This window comes from Dermacentor albipictus, unplaced genomic scaffold (genome assembly GCF_038994185.2).
Source record: "Dermacentor albipictus isolate Rhodes 1998 colony unplaced genomic scaffold, USDA_Dalb.pri_finalv2 scaffold_20, whole genome shotgun sequence".
Classification (NCBI taxonomy): domain Eukaryota; kingdom Metazoa; phylum Arthropoda; class Arachnida; order Ixodida; family Ixodidae; genus Dermacentor; species Dermacentor albipictus.
In genome coordinates this window covers 740533-765418 of record NW_027225574.1, presented here as the reverse complement: position 1 = coordinate 765418, position 24886 = coordinate 740533, and the positions used below count along the sequence as shown (strand labels likewise).

Below are 24886 nucleotides of genomic sequence, written 5' to 3'. Positions count from 1 at the left end.
GTTTAGTGAATGTTTGTGTTCTTTTAGTCTAATATTAATGCACCTGCTGCTCTGTGCAATGTAAGTTTTCCCGCACTCGAGTGGAATCTGATAAACTATACCGGTGTTACAAGGCACTAAAGGGGACACATGTCTGACGCCGCAATCATCCTTTCTTTTTTTGCCACCCTGTTCAAGTTTCCTATTTATGCAAGTTGTCTAACATGTGCCCTATGATAAATAGGAAACTTGAACAGGGTGGCAAAATAAGAAAAGATGATTACTGCGTCAGGCATGTGTCCCCTTTAGTGCTTTGTAACACCGGTATAGTTTATCAGATTCCACTCAAGTGCGGGAAAACTTACATTGGACAGAGTGGCAGGTGCATTAATATTAGACTAAAAGAACGCAAACATTCACTAAACAGCCCTAATGCATCACATTTAGTGTCACATTGTCTCAATTGTGGTTGTAAACCTTTCTTTGAAGACACAAAAATTCTTTCCAGACACAAATGCCAAACCACATGGGAAATAATCGAGGCATTCCACATCAAAAGATTAAGAGACACTTTCGTTAGCCATGCATCTTTGTCTCTGTTAGAATACGAATTTCAGTAACTTCACAATACGTATACTAATCTGAAGTAATCTTTTTTTTGTGTTTCCTTCTTTGACTTCCATACCTCCTGATATGTATAACTATGTTTTTTACCTTGTCACGTTCTCATGCTGCGATTTTTGCAATCACCTACATATATATGCTCTTCGTTTTAATAAAAATTTAGTTGAGAGTTAGCGCTCATCCTGTCTGCTCCTTTCTGTGTCTGTGTTCACTTCGCGCTACAATCCAAGATCATGTTCCTGTTGGATAACAGCTCGTTCCGACGCAGAAACACGATATGGACATCGGTGAATAGGGTTCGCATCACCAGTATTTATGCAATGGGTCCCAATGGACGTTTGACCTAAGGGTCGATTGACAAAGTAAAAAATGTCGCAATAGCCTTCAAGAACGTGGCAAAGGGCTTCAGCTTGAGCAGGTGTAAGTCAGAGGAAACCACCTTGTTAATGTCGATGTCAGTATTGTGTGATGATGTCATGGTATGGACTGAGCTGTAACAATCTTCCAATGTGAATGGCTCGACCTCATCATCCTGCAAAGCGCTAATTATAGCCAAGGAGATCCCCTGAGGCAGAACTTGCACGGTTAGCGTGAAATTGACAAGGGGAAGGCAGGCGCGGTTGCCAGTAATTGTCAGCACAGTGTGCGGCACGGTAACACCATGTGTAAGTATAACAGCCGGAATTAGTGCGACCACGTAATTTCCGTCAGGTACAGCTGGTGAAGACAATAAGTCAATGTGCGTCACAGAGTGAGGCAGTAGGCGAATAAAATCATTGCAGCTCAAATGGCTTGGAGGCGGGTCCACAGGGTCGGCAAGAAGAGGCAAGTCAAGGAAAAGTGAGCCGGCCAAACAGACAATGATGGCAGAATGATTGGCAAGGAAATTCAGTCCGAGAATGAGTTTGTGAGGGCAATGCTCGATGACGGTGAAGAGGACGACGGTGTGCCTCTCAGCAATGGTGAGTCGGGCTGATTACATGCCAACAACAGTGACAGTACAACTAGTACAACTAGGCAGTACAACTAGGCGACTAGTACAACTCGGTTAGGGGCAGGCATCAGAAATTTGTTGAGCCAATGGCGAAGAGCAGCACTCATTTTTGACACATGCGCCCGGGTGTCAATCAACGCGCACACAGGAACATTGTCGACGAGAACATCCAAAAGATTATTGTTCGTGGGTAAGGTGAAGCGAGGATTTCGTGCCAATGTTGTCATTGCAGCTTCACCTCCAGAAGCTGCACTGTCCAGTTTTTCTGTTGGGGGAGCGGCGAGTAGGTCGGTGAAGGAGCACGGCGTGACGGGGGCGAACGAGATTGACGGTGGGAGGGAGAAGGCGAGCGGAAGTAGTGGGGTCGTGTCAAAGGTGCCGCTGGGTCCAATGATGGGGCGGGTATAGAAGGAGCGAAGAAAAAGGACATGCTAGAGGGACAAGGGTGGTAGTCAGGAGAATAGCGCGTCAGAGAAGTCTAGCGGCTGCGGCAGTGGTGAGCGGCATGTCCAATGCGTCGGCAGTTAAAACAGATCGGCTTGTCATCCACGGTTCGCCATTCAGAGGGGTTGCACTGTCCATAAGAGGAATAAGAAGAGCGGGGTGGGGACGTGCATGGAGAAAGAGGTTCCAAGCGTGCGGAACAAATGGATTGCAGGCCGACGTTGGACAACTCTTGACAGACGACGGCCTGGATCAAGGAGGGTGTCACCGGAGAATGATTAGGTGACGGGAATGACGGGCTGGTCGACCTCACGACGAACGATGCGGGTCAAGTTGTCACATCGTGACGGCTGGTGGAAGAGGTCGTCACAGGATGACGTAGCAGCTGTGTTGGGAAGTCGCGTGATGTGCTGAGATACCCGGCGGCTTTTAGCATGCTCGAGACAGTGGCACTCCTTGAGAATCGTATCGATGCTGGTGACATTCGTAAACACCAGTAAATTGAAGGCGTCATCAACATTGCCTTTGAGGACGTGATTAACCTTATCGTCCTCAGACATGTTCAGGTCAGCCTTGGCACGAAGGGTCAAGACGTCGAGAATGTACGACACGTAGGACTCGGTCGACATCTGTACACGTGTGGCAAGGGCTTTCTTAGCATTGACTTGGCGACTGAACGGATTGCCAAAAAGGTAGCGGAAATTCTCTTTGAAGAGATCCCAGCTTGAAATCTCTTCGTGAGTCTGGAACCATGCCAGTGGAGCTCCGTCGAGGTAGAAAAGAACGTTGGCAAGCATAATAGTCGGATCCCACCTGTGACTGGTGCTGACACGTTCGTATAAGCGGAGCCAGTCGTCAACATCAGGACTGCCGACTCCGGTGAAAACACCAAGATCTCGAGGGGGGGAAACGGCGATGTAGGTCAGGGCTGCAGGTGGAGACGCTTGTGTAGATGAAGTGCCGCCAGCAGGAGCCGAAGTTGCACTGTCGCCGTTGCGACCGCTGCGGAGCTCCATAATGGGTACGGGGGAACGTCCGCCTCCACCAAATTAATGTTATGTGTAGCTGATGTACAAGTCTATTTACAATATATTTACACGTAGACCAACAGTGGCAAAGATGGCGACGCTATATCAAGTGGACCCACGTTGTCTTCCTCCTGCTCAGTGCAGCCACACTGTGGCGTGTTAAGAACGGCCAGTTGCAGTGCAAGTTTTGCCGGCAAGTTGCGACTGTGGCGGCAACTTTCCTGGAGCATCGCCGCACACCTCTAGCCACGGCGTGACTAAGTCGACTGTGTGTGAACAACAATACGTGCATCCTCGACTCTCCGTCGCTGGAGCCGAGTTTGACGAAGTCGCCATTATGACTAAACGGGCTCGGCAGACCAACTATTGTTACTGAGCCGCGGGAACGTCTACTGACACCAATTCCCACGTGCCGACCAAGACGCCAGACAATGGGCGGCCGGCGGGCGCACTGCAGCTTGGGGAATAAATGACCCTACGGTGCCGGGTCGTCTCCGCTACGGTGCCTCGTATCCCCTAATCATAAAAGGCGGCTGTTCCGTATCAATATAAACACAGGACGCACAGAAGCAACACACATGCACTAACTATGTGGCTAGCAGATGTGCGGGACCTGCTCGCTGCTACACCCAAACGGAATACAAGCAAGGAAAGCAGACAGCGTGGGCGCTGGTTCTCTGCATTCTTCATTGTATGTCACTTCTGCCGGGCGATGTTTTTTTTTTTTCAGTTTCGGTATGAAAAACTAACTTTTGCAAGCTCTTTGTGACGCACTGGCCTGTATTTCAAGTGTGAGAGTTTGCATGGAGGCTGGTGCATGTCTAAATTATCTAAAACAGGGCTTTTTACGCAGTTGAAAGTTTTTTTACAGTTGTCCTTTAATGCGAAGTGGCCACAGAAGCCATTTGAAAGCATAGTAACAATGTTCACTCACCATGGCGGCTGAGTGGTTATAGTGTTACACTGCTAAGAATATATCGTATCACGGGTTCCATTGCCGGCCTCGGCGGCCGCGATTCAATGGGGTAAACAGCGAAAATACTTGTGTGACAAGGATTAGGTGTACATTAATGGATTAAGGTTAAAATAGATAAAGGTCAAAGATAAAAAGTCTAAGAATAAAGGTAAAAATTAATCTGAAGTCCCCCACTACAGCATGCCTCATAATTAGATTGTAGTTTTGGCATGTAAAACACCAGAATTTCTTTTTTAAAGACACTTCGTTTCTACCCCTGCCCTAGCGTGAAACTCGTTGACTATTGCACTACACAACTGGGTTGCTGGTCATACATGCTCGCTTGAGAAAACTGCTGAATCGTTTCAAGAGTGTGTCATGCTGGTGTCGCACTTTCATCATCTGCAGCCAAGCTTCTGCATTCAAGTGAAACTTTGTGAGTGTTCATTTATTATTACCGCTAATGTTTATCCTTTGAATGCAAATAAAACTGCAATTTTTGTGTGGATTTAGAGTAAAATACAAACAGATTCCTTATCGAAATAGAAGAATGGTGATACAGTCAATATGCCCTTGGTCTTGGGATTGCATGGTAGGCACAATGGTTGTCGTTACTTAACAACAATGTACTCAAATTTAAGGCATTTCTTAATGACGATTTGTGCACATCGATGGCAGACCGTGAAGCTTTTGTGTAAGTTTGTGCATTTTGGCATGTAGCAAACTGTTTTCACATGAGAAAATCTTCCGCATGTGCTCTCATTCTGCAAGGTGAATGGCAAAGCAGTTCACAGCAGGGCATGCGTCTCTATGCTGGCGTTGCCATTTGCAAGACGTGGTTTCGAGGAACATGTCTTCATAGCTGAGCTAATAGTCACGATGGCTGACAGCATCTTTGAACCACGATGCAAATGGTAATGAAACTTAAGACTCTGACAAGCTGCATCCCTCAAGTGGGGGTCAACTACAATTTGCTTGCTTGTCATGGTGCAGAACATTTTTGAGCACAGTGGTCTGCCAGTCGTCACCCTAATGAAATATGATATTCTGTTCAATGTGCTACTGGCTTTCAGAGGTGTAAGAGTGCATTATCAGAACCTCACCTTGTTTTAACTCCAGAGCACCCTTGCCTGTCTGCTCTCACTACCACTTAAAATAGCATTACAATCGTGTCAGACTGAATGACAGATTTTGGGCACTTTAAGTTTTATTTTTAGCTGAAAGACTGCAAGGTGCAGCGGTGGCGTAGAGGCAGAACACCCGCCTCGCGTGCAAGAGGTCCGTGGTTCGAATCCCGGTGCGGCGCAATTTTCCACCGGATTTTTGAAAAAAGAAGAAAAAATCCGCGTGTTGATAAAATTGCATAGACAGGCCTGGAGTGTGGCCTGGTGCCAGAGACCAGAACCGGTAACACACTCCCTCACCAGAGCAGGATTGGCCACCCTGGTGCAGTGCTTGGCCACAACCTCCCATATGAACGCAACAATCAAACCCCGGCCCTCAGTCCCCAGCAGCTGCGAAGCAAATGACCACGGCGGCGGTCAGACCTGCGACGCAGCAGAGGGTGCTAAGAATCCCTGGCTCTGGACAGGCCGCCATTGGAATATGAACCTGGCAACGTTTAATGCTAGAACGTTATCCAGTGAGGCGAGTCTAGGAGTGCTATTGGAGGAATTAGAAGGCAGTAAATGGGATATAATGGGGCTCAGTGAAGTTAGGAGGCCAAAAGAAGCATATGCAGTGCTGAAAAGCGGGCACGTCCTGTGCTACCGGGGCTTGGCGGAGAGACGAGAACTAGGAGTCGGATTCCTGATTAATAAGAATATAGCTGGTAACATACAGGAATTCTATAGCATTAACGAGAGGGTGGCAGGTCTTGTTTTGAAACTTAATAAGCGGTACAAAATGAAGGTTGTACAGGTCTATGCCCCTACATCTAGTCATAATGACCAGGAAGTCGAAAGCTTCTATGAAGAGGTGGAATCGGCGATGGGTAAAGTCAAAACAAGATACACTATACTGATGGGCGACTTCAATGCCAAGGTAGGCAAGAAGCAGGCTGGAGACAAGGCAGTGGGACAATATGGCATAGGCAAGAGGAATAGCAGGGGAGAGTTATTAGCAGAGTTTGCGGAACAGAATAACATGCGGATAATGAATACCTTCTTCCGCAAGCGGGATAGCCGAAAGTGGGCGTGGAGGACCCTGAACGACGAGACTAGAAATGAAATAGACTTCATACTCTGCGCTAACCCTGGCATCATACAAGATGTGGACATGCTCAGCAAGGTGTGCTCCAGTGACCATAGGATGGTAAGAACTCGAATTACCCTAGACCTGACGAGGGCACGGAAGAAACTGGTACATAAGAAGCCGATCAATGAGTTAGCGGTAAGAGGGAAAATAGAGGAATTCCAGATTAAGCTACAGATCAGGTATTCGGCTTTAACTCAGGAAGCGGACCTTAGTGTTGAAGCAATGAACGACAATCTTGTGGGCATCATTAAGGAGTGTGCAATAGAAGCCGGTGGTAACTCCGTTAGACAGGATACCAGTAAGCTATCACAGGAAACGAAAGATCTGATCAAGAAACGCCAATGTAAGAAAGCCTCTAACCCTACAGCTAGAATAGAACTGGCAGAACTTTCGAAGTTAATCAACAAGCGTAAGACAGCTGACATAAGGAAGTATAATATGGATAGAATTGAACATGCTCTCAGGAACGGAGGAAGCCTAAAAGCAGTGAAGACGAAACTAGGAATTGGCAAGAATCACATGTATGCGTTAAGAGACAAAGCTGGCAATATCATTACTAATATGGATCAGATAGTTCAAGTGGCTGAGGAGTTCTATAGAGATTTATACAGTACCAGTGGCACCCACGACGATAATGGACGAGAGAATAGTCTAGAGGAACTCGAAATCCCACAGGTAAAGCCGGAAGAGGTAAAGAAAGCCTTGGGAGCTATGCAAAGGGGGAAGGCAGCTGGGGAGGATCAGGTAACAGCAGATTTGTTGAAGGATGGTGGGCAGATTGTTCTAGAGAAACTGGCCACCCTGTATACACAATGCCTCATGACTTCGAGCGTACCGGAATCTTGGAAAAACGCTAACATAATCCTAATCCATAAGAAAGGGGATGCCAAAGACTTGAAAAATTATAGACCGATCAGCTTACTGTCCATTGCCTACAAAGTATTTACTAAGGTAATTGCGAATAGAATCAAGAACACCTTAGAGTTCCGTCAACCAAAGGACCAGGCAGGATTCCGTAAAGGCTACTCAACAATAGACCATATTCGCACTAGCAATCAGGTGATAGGAAAATGTGCGGAATATAACGAACTTTTATATATAGCTTTCATTGATTACGAGAAAGTGTTTGATTCAGTCGAAACCTTAGCAGTCATGGGGGCATTGCGGAATCAGCGTGTAGATGAGCTCTATGTAAAAATACTGAAAGATATCTATAGTGACTCCACAGCCACCGTAGTCCTCCATAAAGAAAGCAACAAAATCCCAATAAAGAAAGGCGTCAGGCAGGGAGATACAATCTCTCCAATGCTATTCACAGCGTGTTTACAGGAGTTATTCAGAGACCTGGATTGGGAAGAATTGGGGATAAGAGTTAATGGAGAATACCTAAGTAACCTGCAATTCGCTGATGATATTGCCTTGCTTAGTAACTCAGGGGACCAACTGCAATGCATGCTCACTGACCTGGAGAGGCAAAGCCGAAGGGCGGGTCTAAAAATTAATCTGCAGAAAATTAAAGTAATGTTTAACAGTCTCGGAATAGAACAGCAGTTTACGATAGGTAGTGAGGCACTGGAAGTGGTAAGGGAAGACATCTACTTAGGACAGGTAGTGACTGCGGATCCAGATCATGAGACTGAAATAATCAGAAGAATAAGAATGGGCTGGGGTGCGTTTGTCAGGCATTTTCAGATCATGAACAGCAGGTTGCCGTTATCCCTCAAGAGAAAAGTTTATAACAGCTGTGTCTTGCCAGTACTCACGTACGGGGCAGAAACCTGGAGGCTTACGAAAAGGGTTCTACTTAAATTGAGGACGATGCAACGAGCTATGGAAAGAAGAATGATAGGTGTAACGTTAAGGGATAAGAAAAGAGCAGATTGGGTGAGGGAACAAACGTGAGTTAATGATATCTTAGTTGAAATCAACAAAAAGAAATGGGCATGGGCAGGGCATGTAATGAGGAGGGAAGATAACTGATGGTCATTAAGAGTTACGGAATGGATTCCAAGGGAAGGGAAGCGTAGCAGAGGGCGGCAGAAAGTTAGGTGGGCGGATGAGATCAAGAAGTTTGCAGGGACAACATGGCCACAATTAGTACATGACCGGGGTAGTTGGAGAAGTATGGGAGAGGCCTTTTCCCTGCAGTGGGCGTAACCAGGCTGATGATGATGAAAGACTGCATAGACGATGTCTTTTAACAGGTCTGGCACAAATTATGCAATTTTTGGCCAAATGTAGTAGGATGTAGCAGGCTTCACCTCTTGGCGCACCTTGGCAGAAATGGCGCAGCAATTACATCACTGAATTCTTTTAAAGGCTACGTGCAACTAACTTTCACTTTGTGTAAATTGGTCATTTGTATATGAGTAGTACAGTAGAACCTCGTTGATACGATATCGGTACATACGACTTCCCAATGCCAACGTTCGCAATCGAGAACACAAAAAAATGACACAATAGAGGTACGCTTCTTTTACAGGTTCATACGCTTCCCGAAAAACATGATCTTTTGATACCAACCTTCACTAGGTTGCCAAACTGCAAATGTATGATACTTTTTCCGACCGCTAGATCCTGTGCAAACAAGAAAGGCACGAGGCGCATGCGATTGAGAACAGTAGCCGGCCGCCATGGCAGTTTTCCTGCAATACTCACCCGCTCCTCTCACATAAAAATGCTAGTGCGCCCCAAGTTCCTTATTCCAGTACCAGCAAATCTCCCCCCAGGTCATTACACACCGCATTCACAGCTACTACCGCCAACCCTATTGCGATAAGCATCGTCTCTCATCTGTTTTACAGCGTGTGGGCCATAGTGCCATAGGAAGCATGCTGCATGCCTTAAAGTTGTGCCGTTCCCTGCTGCAGGTTACCCACCAGCTCAATTTTGTTTATATTTCCTGTCGCAGTCTTAATACACTACACTATAGGAAAATAACAATGTATACTTTGGGTCACTTAGGCCTGTTAAGAATGGCGAGCTGCAAGGCAAGATTGCCACCCAGTTACGACTGGGGGACAAGACGCGCATCCCCCACTCACCGTCGCTGCAGCTAGGAAGCGTTCGAAGAAGCGGCCTTTGTGCTGAAAACCGCCTCCTTCCACCAGCCCCATCGACACTGTGACAGAACGAGTTCGGTGTGCGAACAATGGTTCCGGAGTTCTCCAGCGCGGACCTGATCTGATACGCATGAACAAGCTGCCGCGGGAAAGCCGTATTTTGGTGCTTCCCATGCCTCGGCCAGACGCAAGACAACGAGCTACCCACGATTGGCACCGATACTTCCCGGAACGGCACCCCTCCATCGCCATCGTCGGGCATCGGAATGTGTGTGCCTTTGTGTACGTAAACTGTTCTGCGGAGGGGCGGCAGGTTGGCGATGAGTAAACGAACAGTCGCCGCCTCGTATGGCCGGCGGACCGAGTGTATAAAAACTGTTGTTGTGCGAATGCTGGACACACTTCTCTTGAGCAGTCATGTTAGACTGATACACTTCTCTCGTGCAGTCATGTTGGACTGACACTCTTTTTCTCAAGCAGTCATGTTAGACTGATTTAATTTCTGTAAATAAACCCTTATTCCTCGTTCTCGATGAGAAGCAGTTCTTCACTTCATCAACGTCCTCAGCGTAAATAAGTTGGACGACGGCATGGGCCAGCTACCTTCGAATTCATGCTGTACTCCAATCTCGGCAAAGGACCACGGGCGATGGGATTGAGCCCCCAATCCTGACAACTGGTGGCAGCGGTGGGATAGTCCGACGAGTCCTACATCTGCTTGACAGCGGTAGGATCGTCCGACGAATCTAATAGGCCCCACTAGCTTGATGCGTATCTGTGTCTCGTGCCGCAACAATTCGCGCTGAGTGGGCACGTCAAAACTTCCTGCCAAAATGCCCTGCTCGAAGAAACTGTGGACCAAGGACTGCAAACGTCTGAAGCCGTAATAACAACAATGCATGTCTCGGGGCCACTCGAGCCCTACCAGCTCGGCTCGCACTGGCATCTCGTAGTGCAATGATTCGCACAAGGCTTAACATTACGTAGATGTCAGCTACAGTTGAGCCTAAATTTTTTAGTTACTTCCTACCATATGTTTTCTTGGTTAGTATGTTTTTTCTCGCATTTTTGCCCAAAAGCGCATGAACAAGGTTCTACTGTACATATATACTGTTGGAGCAACCGAGGCAGAGCTGCAAGGCTGCTAATTGTCTACTTTTTTCTATTAACGGCTTTTAATTAAATAGTCCCTCAGTAGACAATGGATGCACTTGCCGGTCAGTGGATGTGATGTAAATCTCAGACGATGACCTCCCGAGATCTTCAGCACACCACATGCCCTGTGCCGGTTCTCAAAGTTATAGGTTCCAGGTCATTCCTATCGACTGTCAATCACAGAGTTTTTTCTAGTTTCGGCATCAAAAAGATCTATTTCTGCTGGCTTTTTGTGAACTATCCACTGGTATTTCAAATGCAAAATTTCACAGGCAGGCTGCTCTATCTACAATTCTGAAACTAGGCTTCTTGTGAGATTCAGAGATAGCCTTCAAGTAAAAGTGCCTAAGGGATACTTTCTATCATGCAAACAGAATAAATTTATTTTCTTATGTCTCCCTTCTCGTTTTATTACCTTTTCATTTACTGCTTTGTGGCATGAATATTTGGGCGCATTAGGAATGATACATTCAGGGTATTGTGCATCACTTTTGTTAAGACGAACTCCTGACAAGACAACAAACTTTCGGGTTAGTCTAAACAGGAATCTACGACAGCATCACAAGTTACTTTCACTTTGTCTTAAGAATATGTTATTCATTAATTTTCAATGTTATTAATTTCCATATTTTTGCAAATGTTCATTCCTGATTGTCCATGTACTAAAATATATGGCAAAGCCATATCGCATGGTGCTTGTGAATGTAGCCAAATGCTATATTATAACAGTGGCAGTGCCACACAGTAAAAACTTGATGTAATAAACACTAAAATGAATTATCAGATATAATAAAGTAAATCTAAAATTTGCTCAGCCATGCTTTATTGCAATCAGCACTACTGCTTATGATGAAACCTAAAATGTTGGATCCTATGCAGTACTGGCTACAGCGAAGGAAATTTTTATTTGCATGTGGCTCAAAATATGCAATCGAGAAGCATAAATGTCAAATAGTCAGTAGAAACAACTTGAAATAGCACATTCTGGACATGCATGCATGCTGTGGCCAGTGGTTTGGCTTGGCTGGCCTCGAGACGGCAGGCCAACATGATGATCTGATGTGATCACGCCAATTGCATGGCTGTGTATTATGGCAATGCAAAGTGTTTGTAATTTAGCATTGTTCGTGTGCCATGTACCAGCATGGCAAGCTGCTGAAGGGCCGTTAAAATCGGCAGGTGCTGGCTTGTCAAACACATCACACTTGCATTTCCTTTTGCATAGATCCGATCATAATTTTTTTTTCTTTAGTCAACATGAGTGCGTATGCTTACAGCAAATATTGAATACAGTTAAAACATGATTTAAAGAAACACAATTTTACGAAATTTCCCATCTAACTAAGAAATTCCCATTCCCCGGCAAGCACCCACAATGTTATCCATCCAAATTATCGAAACTGGCTTGCATTAAACCCAATTTAACAAAGCTTTTCTAGATATAAATGAGTAATGAAAGCTGTGATTTCTTTCTAATTTTAATGCAGACGGGTTTTTCTTCAAGCGTGCTCTCTAACGCTGTTGCGTTAGACCATCTAGGGAGCCTAATCACGGTCCTAGCTTTATTTTGATGAGGCTGCATGCTGCGCCCATGTACAGAACAATGGATTCGGCAGTCACTAGCGTTCTTACGTACCAGATGGCCCTAGAGGCGGTGGTAGTTGGGCCGCCCTTGTGGACTTTTTACATGTGCAGGCGTGGGTTAGTGGCAAATACAATGCCGTGGTACCTTTTGAGGGTCACTACGTTACAGTTTTAGCTTTCGAAGGACGGAAAAATCCCTTACTCAATTTTGTGAACTTCCAGATTTAACGAAATAATTTAAGCGTGTTCATCATTTCGTTAAATAGAGTTTCAACTGTAATAACAAAGGTATTATTTTTGTGTTCAATGTGACTTTGTTATAAAGATGTTTGATTTTATCACAAATGCTTCTCTTACAAAAAGTACTCTGTGTTGTATGGTCATTAAATGCTTGACTAGCATGACAGAAAACAGTAAAACAGTAAAATACAAAACAGATGTTTTCCTCCAAAACTGCCTTCTTCACGTGAGCTTTACGTCACTGAGCAACTGCAATAGCATTTAAATGCGGACTATTTGGTTCATCCTCGATCATTATACTTGAAACAGCACAAAATGTTGGCAGTGTTATATGCAGCAAACAGTGCAAACTGTTGGCAGAAAAAAAAAAGAGAATAGAGGACAGACAGAGCATTTTATCTACCTGTTCTCTACTCCTCCTTTTTTCTTCCCTTTTGAAGTGTTTCAAGTATAAAAGGTAGAACTCGGCAACTGTTTTGTTCAATGGTAAGCATCAGTGCATTTCGTGAGGAATGACAATTTTTCATGGCTCAAAAACTTCTTGAGCTGCACTATGTCTTACAAGCTGTTTGTGGCACTGTCAAAGCTATAGCTTCCTCAACCAATGAAATTGTCCACATGAAGCTTAAAAGCTGCAAGGTACGTGCATGCCTTGTAGCTCTAACAGCGCTGCTACAAGATTGTGTATGTAATGTTAGTTCTGGGACAGCTTCTTATAGCCAAAACGGTGAACACAAAGTATATTTTTTGTAGACATATCCTAAGACAGCTTTGATGCAGCTGTTAGAAAAATGTTTAAATTTCATTAAGTATGTGTATCTTGAATTGGCAACTTTGCATCATTTGAAAACTTTTGAACTTTGCATCATATGAAAGCAAAAGTTACAATGCTCTATTTCCACAATTTTGATCATACTTTTAATCTAATATGCATAGTTTCCTCTGTGGAAAACTGAGTAGCCAAAGGCCACACGAAAATTGTATTTTTCCAGTGACCAGGCAAGAAATAGGCAGAAAGCCGTTAAAAACGTTTGAGGCATCTTATGTGTAGGCCAAGTCAGACACAAGAAAGATGTAAAGAAAAGGCTTACCGTGCACCCTTTGTAGAGAGACACTGCTGGGTAGTATATTCCTTCATAAATATCTTTCCAAGCAGTCCCCATACACTCTCCATTCTTATAAAATACAATCTGCAAACAAAACAGGTTTTTTAGAACCATCCAAACTATGCACATATGATTTGTAACCATTACTAAGTGTTTATTATACCACTTAAAATCAGATGACCTCCTCCCGCATATCCACATGCACTGAAGCGCTTCAATTCTGTCATTAAGCAAAGAGGGCAACAATTTGGTCAAGCTGATAATAATTGAAACATATAAAATTCTTAAAACAAACACAGAAATTTTGTACTGGTTTACAACTTTCTGAAAAAATTACAAGACCTGAAGTTATACTAAAGCTTGTTAACAATATTGTAAAATTTCTTAAATGTAACAACATTCAAGAGAGTTTTGTAAATTACACCTTTTGGAAATAGAATATGTACTGTAAGTTTTACACTGTGAGCATTCTCACTTATTTGTCATGATAAAACTTCAGACATCAATATGGTCCCGTTTTGTCTGTCTCTCTCTCTCTCTCTCTGTGTGTGTGTCTTGTTAAAGATTCAGTCAAGGCTTCCAACAGCTCTGATGGTTAACTTTTTTTCTCAATACTTTGCGAAATCAGTCTATTGCTTTGCCTAACAAGAGACACATCTTTACAGACAAAAACACTGCTGGACTTGGAGCTTGCATCCCAATAGAGGTTTGTACACGGTAAAAAAATTCAAAGCGTGAGCACAAGGTCATGAACAGAAGGGTGAACTAGCTCTCTGCATGGATGCATAAATAGTGCTTGTTTGCTTAACACTAAAAAACAACACTAAATAAGTTTAGACTAGTAAAGTGTCAATTCAGATTTTCTATTTTAATTCATTTGATGAAAAACAGTTACAGTTCCTAGTGGTGAAAATTAAAGCCAGACTTCCATTTCTTGAATTTCTCAGTGGTATTGCATGCCCGTATGTCAGCCCGATGTCATGGATTTATAGGTATCCCTTCACAATTTGGCAGTTCTGTCGCTAGAAAAGATTTTGAAACTCACAGAGGTGAGTTGGCTTCTTCAGAGTGCAACATAGTCTTTCTTTATTGTTAAACAACTATACCCGAGTTAATGCTGTCAGAATTCGTGCCATCACGGCAAGCCAGTGCAAAAACTTCAAGGCAGTATCACCACCCATATTTCATTTTTGCATCTTTTCTGGCTTCCAAGCCTATTTTAACATAATAAGTTGCACTCTGCTGTTACAGCAGTGTAATTTACTAACACAGCTTAACAGAATGTATTTTATTTAGTGTCTTTTTAAGTCTTCGTTGTGTGTCGTGCTAGTCTCTTATCAAAATGAAGCCCCTGCACATTCATACAAAAGACATGACTTATAGCAGTGGTGCAAATCTTGTAGGGGAGTTCGAATACTGAAATTTTCAAATCGAATTGAATACGAATACAGTACAGACCTCTTATAACATAACCGCTTGTAGTGCAAGAGTGGACATAACATGGTTGTTCTTGACTCCCGCTTATACTTCCACAGAACTCAATGTATACGCCTACCACTTACAGTGCAGCCATGCAAGACAAAATACCGGTTATAATATGGCTGCCACAAAATCTTGAAGACAAGCAAGGCAGTGAGCGTGCTTCTCAACTAGGTATGCTGGCCGAGGGGAGAGCGGTGAGGGCAATGCAAAGGAGGAGGAGATGCGGAGTGAAAGAACAAGAAAAAAAAAGAACACAGTGGCAAAGCACTTGTGCTCTGTGGGCATGCAAGGATTGCCTAGACAACACAGAAGCTTTTGCTCCAGCTGCTTGTCAGAGGTGTGCACTCCGCAGTGAATGTACGTGCACTGTCGCTTTTTGGCTCTACAGTTTGGGTGCCGAAAGTAAATACAGTTGCCGTCTTATCTTTTCGGACATGGACAGGGTAGCAAAATTATGTGAATAATCGGGCAGGAATAATCCGACACTGTGAGCTATGGTTACTGTATTGCTTGAAATCTTTCTAGGCCATGCAAAAAATAGGCGTTTTCATGGGAGATATATACATGATCTTGGCTAGTAGCACGAAGTGAACACGGACACAGAAAGGAACAGACAGACAGAGTCCTGTCTGTTCCTTTCTGTGTCCATGTTCACTTCGCACTACTAGCCAAGATCATATTACCGTACCAACTCGCCCAATTGTCTATCCTTTTGCATTACAGATATATACAGTCGATCCTGGATATATCGAACTTGAAGGGAATCGCGAAATAATTCAATATATCGATAATTAGAAATATAATATATGCATGTCAAAAGCGTCTCTAACAACTCCACACATTTCAAGGCAGTTTCCCGATGTTGTGACTAATGGGAAGTTTCCGATCTGTGCCACCAAGGCGCGTAAAACAATAAAAACACAGCGTGATGACCAGAGCACTTTATTTTGGAAGAAAAAAATCTGTGACCTTTGCTTGCTTTTTCTTCTGCACCATCAAGTTCATTAAGCTGTCTTCAAGCTTGTTGACAGTGTCCAAATGAGAAAGGCCAGCTCCTTCCATTGTGCCACAACAGCGGCGAATGACGCTGAAAGCTGATGCAAGTTCAGCTGCAGTGCATGGTGGTTAGTCCTCTTCGTCGGAACCTTCGGCACTGCTCGAGTCTGCGTCCTCGTCACCCATGATGTCAGCCACCATCTCCGCATCAGCGCGATCCGCTACAGCTTGCACGCCGTCGTCAGCGCTGACGCGATCGTGTGCTGTAATGCCACCTGGGATGGCACCTGGGAATGCAGAGAGCTTGCGAAATTCACTGTCTAGGCATCCAGCGTCATCGTCTTCACTGTCAAGACATCCGTTGTCTGCAGCTACCACAAAGCTTGCTTTGCAGAAGCAGTTCACAACTGCGCTTTTCTTCACGTCATTCCAAGCACAACACCCAGCATTTGAATGGCTCTGAGGAGATCCACCTTGAGTTCGATTCCTAATCGAAGGTTGATTAGGAGCATCGTACTCAGGGTGTTGCGAGGAATTCCGAACGCCGCGGCGACCGCCAACTTTTTCTCGCCAGCCTCCAGCTGTCGAATGATGTCTGCCTTTGTTGAAAAATCCAAATTCTTGCGTTTTTTCACGGCCATGGCTCCAGAACATGTGCCAAAAGCGGAAATAAAAACGCACTGCACCACACGAGTCTCATGCCTTCGTGTTGGCCTTGTGAATAAAAGGAACAAAGCGAATTGAAAGATGCACCACTCCGCGTCTCCGCACTATGTACCACGAGCCCAAGTTGCACTGACCTCGTTTGTCTCGCTGCGCCAGCAGTGTCAGCCAACCAAAACACAGGAAACGGGCGCCTGCGGCCAGCATGGTTTCTGCCTCCTGCTTCCTTTTCACACCCAATTGCACTCCAAGTGCTCCTCATCAGTGCCTTTTACACACGCGCCCCTTTCTCAGAGTGCGGGGCGGCTCGCGTGAGATCGCGGGAACATCACGAGAGCTTCGTGAGGAGAAGCGCACTTGTGGGGGTGGGATGCGATGGGAGACGCGCACTTGCAGGGGTGGGGTATGGTGGGAAAAGCGCACTTGCCGGGATGCAGCTCAGCATGGAGTTCGATACATCTATATGCCGGTGCACGGGAGTTCTATACAGAATATGCGAACAATAGCGCTATACTTTTGCATGGGATTCCCAAGGAGATTTTTCAACTGTTCGATATAGGCAATAATTTGATATATCCGGGATCGATTGTAATAGTACATACATATATATACAGTAATCCCTCGTTACAACAAAGTCAGCGGGACGGCAAAAAGATTTGTTGTAAGCGGTAATTTGATGTAAGTGACCACTCGAGTAAAGCTAAATCAGTCGAGCTTTAATTGCACCACAACCGCAAGGAAGTCAAAATACAATGTATTCAATGAAGCAAAACTTCATTCAGGTGCAAGAAAGGCAGTGAGCTTTGGCTGTTTCGAGTTCTTACCGGGTGCGAGCCAGCTCTGCTCTAATTTGACCAAGCATTGCACGAGGGCGTGGTCACCACCCATGCATTCAACCTTATTTCGCAGCAGGCGTAGGTACCCCCGTGTCTGCACTATAGTTGGCACTTCATGTGCTCTTCGTCCGCCGGCTCTTTGTCCTCATTTGGGCCACTAACAGTGTGAATTATCTCCGCATCTGTCACTGGGGCGATCACAGGAGCAGCAGCGTCAGCCAAGAAGAATGTTTCAAAGTTGCCTTCTACCTCTCGGCCAGCAATTTTATGAACAGCGTCGTCCAGATCGCTGCAAGTCTGGTCATCATCAGGCTGGTCATCGTCGGGGTCGCTGACGACGACGTGGGAAAAGCCGGTGTGTGCAAAGCAGTTGGCGACCTTCGAAGTTGCGAGTTATTTCCCTGAAAAGTTCAGCAAATGAATCATACCAAGCAAATCAATGTTGTACCTCTTGCTGGCGTCATATGCTGTGAGCATGCACTGCAAAAGAGCTATGCAGTACAGCTTCGGGGTGGTCTCAATGATGTCCTGATCTATCGGTTGCAATACTGCAGTTGTGTTTGTAGGAAAAAAATTCCACAGCGATAGCCTTGAGGTTGTCAATCTTCCTGTGGCATGGACAATTGTCAATTATGAAAAGCACTTGCCGATTCTTTGCGTCAAACCATCTATCCAGAAGGCGCACATAGTTTTAAAAAATAACAGCAGTCATCTATGCTCGCTTGTTACTTCTGTAGATGCATTCCTTGGGAATAGTTGCATTTCAGAAGCACCGTGGCTTCTCCGCCTTCCCCAGTATCAACAAGGTAAGCTTCTTTCCGCCTGTTGCATTGGCACCAAACAGCACCGTGACCCGCTCCTTGCTCTATTTTCCTCTGGATGAGGATCTGCAAGCAGCAGTGAATGTGCAATTCGGTAGTAGCTTGCAGAAGAATGCAGCATCATCTAGGTTGTAGATATCTTTGTCTTCATACTTTTCAAGTAGAGCTTGGAGCCGATGTTGGCACCATATGTCTATAGTGTCACAGTTCACAGCTGCACTTTCGCCAACGATCAACTTCAAGGTCACGCCGTGTTGTTTCTTGAACTTCTCGGGCCAGCCATTGCTGCACTTGAAATCTTTATGGCCCATTTGGAAGGCGAGAACTTAAGCTTTTATTTATTTATTTATTAATACTGTCAACCCCCATAGAGGGTCACAACAGAGAGGACAATACAATTACATACATCAAATATGTACAATGCCAATGTATGTAAAATAGCTTAACACATGTCAATTCACAGTGAATAACAAGTTCACTTGAATGATCTTCAGCACACTTCTGACATTTATCAAAGTACGTACAATGAACATCAAGTCGCTCATATCACTTGGCACTTCAAAACTAAATTGGAAACTCCTGTAAATACGCCTCGGCAGCATTTTCAAAGTTGGTGACATCTTTTAGGCTAACAATAGCGTTTGGCAATTGGTTCCACATTTCTATTGCATCCGGGAAAAAAGAGTATCGACATGTATCAGTCATGGTACGGTACGGCTTTATGACGTAGTCGTGGTTACTTCGCGGGTTTCTTTTGCCTGGAGCGTGTAGATATTTGAGCTTATCAATCTTAAGTTGATCCTGCATTATTTGACAAAGCATCTTCAGCCTATATTTTTTTCTACGTACCTCAAGAAGATCTAAGTTGCAACGTTCTAACATAAGCATGACCAATTCCTTCCTTCGGTATGTCGAACAAATAAAACGCGCCGCCAGTCTCTGTATCCTTTCCAACTTTCTCTTAAGCGTCACTTGATGGGGACTCCAAACAACGGCTGAATACTCTAGTATCATCTTAATGAAGGTGGTGTATGCAATAAGTTTTACATTACGCGATGCATGTTCCAGTTTTTTTTTTAGAAAGTATAACTTTTGATAGGCAGTCATGCAAACGTTATCTATATGTTGGTTCCATGTCAAATTTTGTGTTATTGTTAGCTTTGGATACTTGAACTGGTGCGCATTCTCCAATAAATGTCCTCCAATGCTATAAAGAAAGGAATAGACGGTTTTCTTTTTGCTGATGTGTGTATATGTAGATTTGGGATAATTTATTTCCATTTTCCATTTCCTACACCAATCGTCTAAATTTTGCAAACATTTCTGAATTTTGAGCTGGTCATCTAGTTTAGTAATTGTGGTGTAAATTAAGCAGTCGTCTGCGAAAAGCTTAACCTAAAAACCCTCTTCTGCCACGCTACTAATGTCATTGATATAAAGGAGAAACAATAGCGGTCCCAATACCGAGCCTTGGGGCACTCTTGAGAGTACAGCTAATGAATCTGATACATAACCATCCAGTTTAACTACCTGCGTGCGGTTGGTTAAATATGCTCCAATCCATTTTATTATCAATTCATTTATTCCTGCATTACGTAATTTAAAAATTAATTGGGCATGAGGTACTTTATCAAAAGCTTTTGCAAAATCCACGCAAACCACATCAACCTGTTGTCTTATATCTACCGCACCCGCAAAGTCATGAATTGTTTCTATTAACTGTGTAACAGTAAGTGTAGGTCCATGTATGAGGAGGTTTGCACTTCTGGTGTTCTTCAGCCACTGTAGAAGTGCACCTTCCACTTCGGGGTATTTCGAATCGCGATTCCTCTTTTTCTTTACCAAGCCATCCGGTACAGCTTCCTTGTTCTTCAATACAGTTAATAAAGTTGATGGCAGAATGCCGAATTCTTTTGCCAGGTCAGTTTTCTGCCGGCTGCCTTTTTACACTTCTTTTATCAGCAGAACTTTCTGCTCCAAAGTCCGACACTTACACCCGGAGACTGATGAAGCCATTTATCACTGTAGACCATAAAAGCACATGCAAGGTATGCCTAACGAAGCACTCTGAATAACACACAACCACATGGCCTGCAGCATAGATCCAAACGCACGCGCCGACGGCGCCAAAGTGACTGAACGCGGCGGGCGACACAGAAGACAGAAGCTTCAAAATGTCATCAGGGCATCTCGCTCGTCAATGCACGCTGGTGATGGCGACGGTTGCAATGGCAGTCTTGGCATCTGCTTCACGTGTAGTGGAAGAAAGGCAATCGAAGTTGTTAAGACCAAGAAGCAGGAACTGCGGTGTATCGTGATCTGATAGTATGCTTACCAGCGCAACCCACATCATTATTTCTACTCGGCACGAGCCGTGCCCTTTCTCTTTACTTTTTCCTCTTTGCTCTTGGCGTGTCTTTATAAGCAAGTGCAATAAAGGACGCAAGCAGTTTTTCGCCCTTCACCATGTCGGCCTGGTCAATGCTTTGCACACGCCCATAACGCACGGAACGTTACATGGTGTCATAAGTGGCCGCCCGGTGCAACACTTTCCAGTGGGAGCAGGACTTCAGGCGCACCCAGGGACAGACATGGACGTGCTGAAGCTACAGGGACCACTACTCATGACAGGTGATATGGGCAAGGATCGGCAATGATTTAAGAAGATGCTGGAGCTCTACTTCACGGTAACAAAGCCGCATGACCGACCCCTAAGCAAGGCAGCGAAGACAGCAGTACTACTGAGCTTAGCAGGGGAGGACGCATTAGAAGTTTTCAACAATTTCTCCTTCAGCGAAGGTGAAATCAATGAAGACTACGAGACCGTCGTTGTCAAGTTTGGTGCATGCTAGGCGGCTCAAACAAATGAAGTGTACGAGCGGCATCTGTTTTGGAAGCGGATGCAGACTGACTGACTGACTGAAAAACTTTATTGTTTGAAGTATTTACAGGGAGCGTGTGGAGCAGTCCTTAAGGGGCCATTCCTTATAAAGACTAGGTGGGCACCTCATTACAGGAGCCCATTGGCTGCAGCTGCGGCTCGGGCACGGCCGAACAGGGCCTTCTGGCTCGCCAGGTCGGAGCAGCCGAGCAGGGCCGCCTCCCAGTCCTCCCGGGTAGGGTTAGGTATAGGGGGAAGGTGAGGGGTTGATTGGCATGCCCACACCATGTGGAAAATGTCCGAAGATTTTTCCTCACAGTGCGGGCACTTCCCTGTGCACGCAGGGTCGAAATGTTTTTGGATTGCCGGGCACAACAGTGTTTTAGTATAGAGGCGAAGGAGTAAACGCTCCTCCGCCTTCGTGAGGCCCTTACAGGGCTCAGGAAAGATTTCATGGCCCTATTGGTAGTGCTGGGTGATTTCCTTGAAGGTAAATGCCAGATTGGGGTCGGAGTCCGCAGCGACAGAAAATGAGGGCGATGCCCGGAGAGCACAGTGTAAGAATAGGCTACGTGTGCAAATGGCGGCCGCTAAACATGGAGCGGCAGTGCCCAACACTGGTGCATGTTTTGTTCACTCTCCAACAGATGGCGCTACAATGTAAGGGGCCTACGTTGGTTATGTTAGCGCCACTAGCACCTATCTCAACGCAGCTCGGCATTTCTTGTTCTGGTGTCAGGCGTGCACGTGTGAGTGTGATGGGCAAGAAATGTTTTGTTCCCCGCTGCAGAACGGGTTACAAAGGCTGTACGGAGAAACTGTCTCTCTTTTCTCCACTGAAAGATGCAGAATGCTTGAACCTTTGGCGTCGAGCTATCCCAAGGAAGGATCGAGTCCTTCAGCCGAATGATCACGCCTGCGAAATGCACTTCGAGCCTCATCTTGTGTGCAAGACCTGGACAGTGCACTACAAAGGACACGTCTTGGTGAGTGCTCCGCGAAAGGCATCACTGACGAGTGATGCTGTTCCCACAAGATTTCCCAACTGTCCGGCTTACCTATCGAAAACAGTGAAAACAAGGAAGTGCTCGGAGGAAAGACAACCGTGGTCGCAGCCGAAAAGACAATGCGCTTCATTGAAAGATTGTAACGAGCAAGAAGCCTTGTGTAGCAATGACAGTGGTGGCATTAATGGAAGCTCGTTTCAAGCGTTGCCGAGTGCACCGGAGCACGACATGGATGCATTCGAAGAGCAAACATTTGATTATATGCCTCAATCTGCTGGTCCTAGCTCATCCCTGGAATCTGCATACGCTCCGTTCGCAAGCTTGTTCGGCGATTAACCACGGTCGTTTCTTCCGTCAAACTCATGGAGATACCACCTGCTCGACTTTGGAGAAGTAAAAAGCATCGTCTTCTCCCGGCTGGAGCGCACCAAAATACCTGTAAGCCGTTTACTGTCAGATGCAGTTCTATCGCCAGTGAGCACCGCATCTTCGTTGGTAACCACTAAATTTGTCGAAATTCATGAAGATATGCTGGCAAACATAACCGTGATGGGCAGGTCAGTTTCAATGGCAGATGTGCACTATGAAGGTACTTTAACAACTATGGATGATGTTAAGGCTTTCTAAGAGCACGTTGATAAGACAAAACTGTGCAGTGGTGGACCGAGCACTCTGGAGTATATCTTGACAACAACCAGAGATGGCAGCACAAGAGATGCTCTATTGTTCTTGACCCTAGTGACTCGAACTTATTAGTATGTCACAAATGTTCTGGCCTTTCAAACGTCCTACGAATGCACCAGAAAAGAACAGAAGAAAGAAAGCACACGCTTAGGCCTTCAGGTACACGTCCGTTGACTTCATACCAGAGCAAGGACAAAGTTGCAGCACTGCGTCGGGCAAATATCTTCTTAATTTGAGCTCACAGAGAGGCTAGCCTGTTAAAGTTCATAGAAGGGTTCAGTCACTTTCACCCTTCAATCAAACTTTTGGACAATTACTCGTCAACTTCGGTCAACTTTCTGGAAGTCACAGTTACGCTATGACTGACTGACTGACTGACTGAAAAACTTTATTGGTCGAAATATTGATAGGGAGCGGGTGAAGCAGTCCTTAAGGGGCCATTCCTTACTAAGACTAGGTGGGCTCCTCATTACAGAAGCCCATTGGCTGTAGCCGCGACTCAGACATGGCCTTCTCGCTCGCCAGGTCGAAGCAGCCGAGCAGGGCCGCCTCCCAGTCCTCCCGGGTAGGGTTGGGTATAGGGGGAAGGTGCGCGGTTGATTGGCATGCTCACACCATGTGAAAAATGTCCGAAGATTTTTCCTCACAGTGCAGGCACTTCCCTGTGCATGCAGGGTCAAAATGTTTTACGACTGCCGAGCACAACAGTGCTTTAGTATAGAGGCGAAGGAGCAAACGCTCCTCCGCCTTCGTGAAGCCCTTACAGGGCTTAGGAAAGATTGCATGGCCGTATTGGTAATGTTTGGTGATTTCCTTAAAGGTAAATGCCGAATTGGGGTCGGAGTCCGCAGTGAGGGGAGACGAGGGCGATGGCCGGAGAGTGAGCACGCGGGCAGCGGCGTCGGCTGCTTCGTTGCCCTCGAGACCTTCGTGCGCGGGAGTCCATATTATCGTGTGGGACGCGGGGACCCCGAGATAATTGCTGCCTTGAAGTAAGCGGTACGCAAAATAGGGAATAAAGCCCCTTTCGATGTTTCTGCAGGCCCCACGCGAGTCGCTAATAATGACCCGCGAGTCTTGATCTGCGGCGGCGAGCGCGATGGCCACCTCTTCCGCATGTGTTATGTCTTGTGCTTTGAACGTAAGGCCGTTCACCGTGGTGTTTTGGTGGACAACTGCGGCTGTATACCAACCCCCATGGCGTGGGCCGGAAGCGTCCACGTAGAATACTCCGTGCATGTTCCCATAGTGACGTGCCAATGGTTCTGCCCGCGCGAGGCGCCGGCCACTATGGTCGTCTCGTGTCATGTTGGCTGGAAGAGGGCGCACGTGCAGGGCGTATCTCCAGATTTCCGAGATGCGCACGCGCTCTTCCGTCAGTGTTGGATGGTGGATGTGTAGTCGGGTACGAAGGCGGCGACCCGACAGTGTCTTTCAGAGTCTTGTGTAGTGGTTCGTCAAGTGTGCTTCTCGGAGTTCCGCGAAGGTGTTGACCAGTCCCAGGTCGAGGAGGCGCTGGTTGGATGTGTTGATCGGGAGGTCGAGAGCACGCTTGTAAATTTTACGCAGAATCACCTCGAGGGTGTTCTCGTCAAACCTGCGAAGGTGGAGGTAAGGAGTCGAGTACAACACTTGACTGGTTACAAATGCGTGTGCCAGCCACAAAGCGTCTTTGCACCGTAACCCCCCGCGTTTATTGGAAACCCGGCGAACCATGCGGCCCACCTGGTCCCCCACCTTGCGCAGTTTGGCCAGTGTTGTGTCGACTCGGTGGTGTTTATGAATAAAGAGACCCAGTACTCTGATCTGATCGTGTTCTGTGATGGGTCCATTTGGTAGGGACAGCGACCGAATTGCGATCGGCATTAGTAATGACGGCCTCCGGGCCAAACTCCTGCAAGACAATGAGCTCATGCTGGCTAAAGCCGAAAAAATATGCAAGGCATCAGAGGCAGCTGCTTTGCAATGCGAAGCATGGGCGGATAAAGTAAACCAAGTAGATCCAGTCGACTTCACTCAGATCTGAACCAGGCATCCAAAAACATTCAAATGTTCACGTTGTGGCAGAGAACATAGGTCACACGATTGC

General features: G+C 45.7%; 2 protein-coding genes across 5 annotated transcripts in view; both read right to left on the bottom strand.

Annotated features, from left to right (window-relative positions):
• ash2 (Set1/Ash2 histone methyltransferase complex subunit ash2) overlaps positions 1-24886 on the bottom strand; it is a 235940-nt gene that overhangs the window by 83927 nt on the left and 127127 nt on the right. For all 4 annotated transcript variants that reach the window (XM_070529334.1, XM_070529331.1, XM_070529335.1 and 1 more), the window contains one exon: positions 13413-13511. In XM_070529334.1, coding sequence (XP_070385435.1) covers positions 13413-13511 — 99 coding nt within the window. The remainder of the gene's footprint in view (positions 1-13412; positions 13512-24886) is intronic.
• On the bottom strand, positions 21236-24105 carry LOC139052233 (uncharacterized). Its single transcript, XM_070529329.1, has 2 exons — positions 23545-24105; positions 21236-21523 (listed from the first exon to the last, which is right to left on the bottom strand). Exons 1-2 carry the CDS (start codon positions 24103-24105, stop codon positions 21236-21238), a joined length of 849 nt encoding a protein of 282 aa, XP_070385430.1.

Bases quoted from the DNA above. Each gene is read 5' to 3' on its own strand.
- LOC139052233 (XM_070529329.1), bottom strand. From the start codon at position 24,105: ATGACACGAGACGACCATAGTGGCCGGCGCCTCGCGCGGGCAGAACCA. The intron at 21,524-23,544 runs GCGGAGGAGCGT...GGCCTCACGAAG, and splicing joins CCTGTAAGGGCTTCACGAAG to GCGGAGGAGCGTTTACTCCT.